The sequence below is a fragment of the Peromyscus eremicus genome, chromosome X, assembly GCF_949786415.1.
Source record: "Peromyscus eremicus chromosome X, PerEre_H2_v1, whole genome shotgun sequence".
In the NCBI taxonomy this organism is placed as follows: Eukaryota; Metazoa; Chordata; class Mammalia; order Rodentia; family Cricetidae; genus Peromyscus; species Peromyscus eremicus.
In genome coordinates this window covers 17,135,854-17,142,272 of record NC_081439.1, presented here as the reverse complement: position 1 = coordinate 17,142,272, position 6,419 = coordinate 17,135,854, and the positions used below count along the sequence as shown (strand labels likewise).

Sequence of the window (6,419 nt, the reverse complement as noted above, 5' to 3'; positions counted from 1 at the left end):
AAAATACTGGCAAAAACAGTAGAAAAAAATTCTCAGTTGCAAACATGTGCTACCTCTCATGAAAAATGAGGAACAGAAGGTGGGACCAAGGGCCTAGAAAGCAGAGCCAGGATGAAAAATCATCTCCTGGTCTTGGAATCAAATCAAGGAACCTCATTAGCCCTGTTGGATTTGACTTGTTACAGGTACACATATCCTCTGCCCTTTTTGAACTGAAATGCCTGTACATGCCTTTCCCACCATTATATATTAGAAAGTGTTAGGGATGGGGAACTTGTGTTTATAAGTTTCACAGTTCGACCCATGGATTAAAACAGTACTTGAGTCGTATGTAGGGATTATACCCAAAGCAATTCATTCATATTTAGCACCTTAGGGGTAATAGAATGTGACTTAAGAGAACTCAAGGAATGAATTTATTTTTGTATGTGGAAGGGATATGAAGCTAGTGGCTTCTAATGAATATTGTCAATTGCAAAATCAATGGAATGTCACTTCTGAGATTAGATTATAAAGACTCATTTCTGTCTCTTACCCATCTTAATTGATCTCATGAAGCAAGCTGCCATGTTGTGAGCTGTCCTGTGAAAAGATCCACAGCAGAACTAAGTGAACCCTGTCCAACAGCCAGTAAGAAACTGAATCCTGCCAACAGCCAATGACAGAACATCTAAGTAGATCCTTCCCCAAGTAAACTTGGAGATGACTGCAGTGCTGACGCCTTGATGCCTGTGAACAACCCTAAGAAACTCAGCTAAATTGTACCCAGATTTCTAACCCAAGGATATAGGAGCTAAATGTTGCTTTATGGTGGTTTTGGCTTGTTGCTTTTGAGACAAGGTCCCACTGTATAACTCAGCCTAGCTTCAAACTTGGAATCTTCCTGCTCCTACCTCGAAAGGTTTAGTTTTAGAGATATGTGCCAGCCAAGCTATTGCCTTATAGCAATATATATATACCTACACTGACAGGCACAGGAATGATTACTCTGAGCCTTAGTCACATATGGGCTTCTACCTTCTCAGTCAGCATTGCTGAGTTCCAAGTTTACTAACAGTAAAGTTCCACTATGAGCAATATCCTGGTGGTACACCAATTACTTAGCCCCCTTGTGATGTGAAGCATAAAGCTTTAGATTTACAGAAGATTAAATCACAACCCTAGTCAGGCGGTGGTGGTGCATGCTTTTAATCCCAGCACTTGGGAGGAAGAGGCAGAGGGATCTCTGTGAGTTTGAGGTTAGCCTGGTCTACAAAGTGAGTTCCAGGACAGCCAGAGCTGTTACACAGTGAAACCCTATCTGAAGAAACCAAAGGGGGTAAAATAAAAAAAAAGAAAAAAGAATCACAACCCTGTTGGGTTTTGCCTAGGTCGTCTATTCTCCCTTATGTGCTTACTAAGAACTTTGCCAATTATCTTACATGGAGCTTGGCATCCAGGATTTAAGTGCCCCAGGGGCAAGGACTATCTCTACTTTGCTTCTCTTGTCACTGCTATTTCTGGTCTCCTAGGACACATGATTAATGTTTCTCTTTCAGGGCTCTGATGACCATGGCCCAGACGCAGGCCATACTTGCAGAGTGTCATCCTGGACCAGTGGACTTCATACAGTGCAGAAGGAACAGAGTTCACATGCAGTGTAGGGTTGCAACTGCTGTTTGTAGCCGTCTCTTTCTGAACTGACTATGCAAGACTCCCCCCCCCGCCCCCCCCCCCCCCCCCCCCCCCCCGCCTTGAAACAGCAGAGGACTCTCAGGCCTGGCTCTTGCTTTCTTCCAGGAACTCTCAGTATAGGAAGTTTCAGGGAGGGGAGATTCATTAAACCCAGTGTTGTGGCCATGATTTAAGGCACAGTGGAGGTACTGAAAAGATAGAGGCTGGGAGTAATTGACAGTTGGAACAAGAGAGGAATTTAGATGCTGGATGTGGTGGCACACCTTTGATTCAAGCACTTGGGAGGCAGAGCCAGGCAGATCTCTGTGAGTTTGAGGCCAGCCTGGACTACAGAACAAGATCCAGGACAGTTAGGGCTACTCAGAGAAACCCTGTCTCAAAGAGAGGGGAGAAGGGGGGGGAGGAGGGGGAGAGGGAGAGAGGAATCTGTTTTTAGTAGAAGCAGTATCTCCTTCTATCCCCTGCATACTCAGGTGCTATCCTGACAGGAGTGGAGCTGTCTGGTAGGATGTAGCAGCAAGGTGGTATCTGTAAACTAAGTGATTCTGAGGTAAAAAGTTCCCACTCATTTTGTGCTCTCTTGAGTGAGGAGGGAAACCTCCATTGGGAAAATGCTCCCATTGGATTGGCCCATGGTGCATTTCCTTGACTGATGACTGATATTGGAGGGCCCAGCTCACTGTGGATATGCCACCCTTGGGCTGTGGTCCTGGGTGCTATATGAAAGCAGGCTGAGCAAGCCACGGGGAACAAGCCAGTAAGCAGGACTCCTCTACGGCTTGTGTGTCAGTTCCTGCCTACTTCCCTGGATGATGGACTACAAGCTGCAAGCTGAAATAAACCCTTTCTTCCCCAAGCTGCTTTTGGACGAGGTGTTTTATCACAGCAATTAGAAACCATAAGACAGTTTTGCATCAATGATGGCTACATGTACACTGTGGAATGGGCAGAAAGTGTATGAAAGGGATAAGGCAGAAAGTGCCAAGCTGAGAAAAGCTGTATGGAAATTGGTAAGGGATAAGTCCATACCACAAAGGACCCCTACCTTGGCCTGTGAGATTCACTAGCCTAGCAGTTGCTGTGGGTTGTAGGTACCATCTTTTCCTCTCTTTTGGCTGCTTCTTCTAGTGCCTGGCTGCTTGGAGTAAAGTGGTAGGAAAATGTCAAGATCAAGCTCCTTTGGGTACTTGTCCTAGGTGTCTCTTCTGCTACCTCCAACTTGCACTGGAAAACCATGATTAATTCCAACAGGTGGGCAAAGGCCAGCCTTTTCCCCTTGTTTACAACTTAGGATCAAAATGGACCCAGGGCAGGGGTATTTACTGTTCACTGGTGTTTACCTTTCAACAAAGACTAAAAGAGTGGATGAGGCAGGTCTAAGCCATGCTCCCACCAGAGAGCCACCAAAAGAGGTTGGGATATCTCATAACACTAGAGTCTTAGCAACTGGAAATCCTGGAAAGGGGAGAAATGGAGCAAAATGATCCTTCTGAACATATAAACAAGGAAGGGCAAAAAGAGTGCTGGTGTGCTGAGTTCCTGAACTAGCGATCAAGACTTGACTTTAGCCTATAAAACCTTATATAACCTTGAGAAGAGGAAAAACCTTAGAGAAGTCAGAGATGCCTGGAAGCTAGCGAGTGAAGCAGGGTCTCCAAGCTTTTACTTCCTCCTCTATTCCCTAGGTAAACTCTGAACAGAGAACACTTAGAACTACAAAGAATGCTTCTTAGTCTTTGGAGGGTTATGGTCCCTTTATAAATATGATGCAAACCTGGTGGGTCCTATCTGGGGGAAAAATGCATACAGATACCCACAAAAAAAAAACCCAACCAAACAAACAAAACCATGTATAAACATACCTCAGGAAGGCAGTCCCTAATCAAGCACAGTCCTTTCATCTTTCAGGTTCAGAAGGGTGAAAATCTAACTACTGTAGGACTATTAATAGGCTTGAATCTACTATGCCAAGTCAAAGAAGCCAGACACAAAAGGATCACATATTGTATAATTTCATTTATATAAAATGTCCAGAAGAGACAAATGTGAGTGGGAGGGAACACCTAGGGAATGTGGAGTTTCTTCTAAGGGCCATAAAAACATTCTAAAATTTTTTTTGCAATGAAGGTTCATTCAATGACTGAAATATACTAAAAGCCACTGAACTGTATACTGAATTGGATGAACTGTATGGTACGCAAATTTCATCTCAATAGAGCAGTTTAACAGTGACACAGAAATTACAAATTAACCACACATTCATTAGGGGCAGAAAGAAACTAACAGAGAAACATCAAGGATGGTCTGACTCATCAAATTACATATTTAAAACAGCTCGACTTTATAGCATGGAAACTATACTTCAATAAAGCCATGAAGAAAAAGTCCCCCGGAGAACAGGAAAATAAGAGCACAAAGCTAGGGGAAGCTGCTGTGCAAATCCCCCAGAGGGATCAGTGCCCACCAGTCTGAAGACAGGGAAATGGCTTGGGGGCGGGCGGGCTATCTTTCCCAAGGTTAGAGAGAAGCTGGGAAGGTTCCCATTCAGAGCCCTGACTCCCTGGCCTTGGCCCTGGCACTACCACTAGCACTGTAGCTGCTCCAGTAACGGGCGAGGAAGGTTCTGCTCTCCTTTGGAAGAGAAATGCACTTCAGAAACAGGTTTCAAAAAAACATTCCTAAGGGTTTTATTTCTAACGAGGAAAATAATAAAATAAAATTAAAATAGGCTTTAGTTGGAACAAAAGTTTCTTGTTTTTGTTTTTCTCCCTTTGAACAAATTAATTACACACCAACAATCTTCTTTTATTACAGCATGAACCCAGGAGGAGGAGACGGAGGAGGATGGGAAGGAAGGGTTGAGGTGGGTGTGTGGACAAGCACCAAAAGCCTTCAGACCATAGGCAGCCCTGTTCAACCCTAACAAAATTCATCGAAAATAAAAAAGTGAGGACAGCCACGGGAAGTTTCCTCCTCCTGGGTGGAAGAGTAAGGGGGAGGGGAAAGATGAAGGGGAAGAAGGAAGTAAAAAGGAGGGGGGAGGCAAAAGTGTGGGGGTGGGGGGGTGGGGGGAAGGTTAGTGTAGCATGGCCTGACCCAGGGCCAGAACTGGGGGGAAGGGAGAGGTCCCCCAGTTTGCATGTGCCCTGCATTTGTCTCTGGAATGGTGCTGGCCTAGCCCCAGTCAACCCCCTGCCCACCTGTCTATCTGCCTCTGGTGTCTGGGAATGCTGGTTACAGGTTACCAGGGACGCAGGACTCCAGGGGCCGGCCCCCAGGAGCTGAGGTCTGAACAATACCTTGGAGTCAGAATATAAAAGTCACGGTCTTGGGGATGGTGGTGAGGGGGGAGTCTCTCCACCTACCCGCCCACCTCCAAGAAGCAGGCTTGATGGTCAGAAAGGATCCTTGAGGCCAAGGAAGGATCTTTGTTGGGGTCTGTGCTAGGCTCAGCCACTGTCACAATTGTTGCCGAGATGGCTGCTGTGGGCAGGACATCAACAGCTGGGAAGTCAGAGTAGAGAAAGGGGCTGAGGTGTCTGAACCAGCCTCTAACACTGGTTCTAAGCCATCCTGGTCCTCTTGGGTGCTGGGGCTGCCATTGGTGGGGAAGGGTACAGGAGGGACCTCACCCCCAGTCTCCTCCTCCAGCTCCTCTTCCTCCTGGACTTCCTCGGCTTCTGGTTCTGAGCTCCGTACCCTCTTTGGCTCTAGCTCCTCTCGGGCTGGATCATCAGCCTCCCCACCCCGATCCACCTTCCTCCGCCGCCTCCTCTCTAGGGCTCGGCCTCGTGTCCGACTCCCATGGCGCTCTGCCTTCTCCAGCTGTGAATACAAAAGGCAAAAAAGACAGGTTTTTAAAATGAGGCCTGGTGGTGCATGCCTATAATTCCAGCACTTGCATAGCTAAGGCAGGAAGACCGCCATGAGTTCAAGGCCAGCCTGGACTATATATATATATATATATAGCTAGCAAGTTACCAGACCAGTCAGGGCTACATAACAAGATCCTATCTACTCTCCCCCTTCCAAAAGACAAGCACAGGCAAGTAGTCAGGGCCTGAGAGCTCCCGGCCTACTTGGCCTGAGTTGGCTATGTCAATGACTCCTCTCCTTACCTCCAGAAGTGTGTGGACCCTCTCCAAGTCTGGAGGCTGCCCAGCCTGCAGCAGCTGCCAGATGCTATGATTCTCATCTAGGGTCACCTCAAGCAGATCCCCCTCCATCATAAGTTCCTCCAGTGGGGCTCGGGTTGCCTCAGGCAGTTCCAACACAGGGCCAGTCAACTGTGGTAATAGTGAGGATAGCAGCTCCAGATCTGGAAGTTGTGGAGATAGGCTGAATTAGAGGCTGTCCTTGGTCTTATCCTATACCACTATAACAGAGCTGAGGACATCAGGGGCCACACTGATAATATCCATTCAACATCCCACTCACACTATAGCTAGACCTACCTCTCTTACCTGAGCCCTCCTCTGTGGCTACCTTTTCAGGACTGGTCACACTGTCCCCATTCTCCAACAGCCCCTGGACCTATCAAATATCAAGATCAGGAAAAGGCAGGGGGTAACTGAACTGAAGAGCCAGGCCCTACTCTTCCTTCACCCACGCCAAACCTGAAAGACTCTACCTACTGGAGGAAGGGCAAACATGGGGTGCCCGCAGAGAGCAGGGTCTAGGAGTGTGGACAGATAGAGGATGGAACAAAAAGGCTGGGCCAAAGGAGAGTTAAAACTGGAGCACAG

At 47.1% G+C, this 6,419-nt stretch overlaps 1 protein-coding gene across 5 annotated transcripts in view; it reads right to left on the bottom strand.

The window, feature by feature from the left end:
* Positions 1-3,664: 3,664 nt before the first annotated feature.
* Positions 3,665-6,419, bottom strand: part of Kdm5c (lysine demethylase 5C) — a 40,041-nt gene continuing 37,286 nt past the window's right edge. For 2 of the 5 annotated variants that reach the window (XM_059250250.1, XM_059250251.1), the window contains exons 24-26: positions 6,129-6,207; positions 5,793-5,992; positions 5,014-5,499 (exon numbers count right to left, since the gene is read on the bottom strand). In XM_059250250.1, coding sequence (XP_059106233.1) covers positions 5,134-5,499; positions 5,793-5,992; positions 6,129-6,207 — 645 coding nt within the window. In that variant the 3' untranslated portion in view covers positions 5,014-5,133. Of the gene's footprint in view, positions 5,500-5,792; positions 5,993-6,128; positions 6,208-6,419 lie in introns of all 5 variants that reach the window. The other 3 variants (XM_059250252.1, XM_059250253.1, XM_059250254.1) reach the window with 2 other exon arrangements.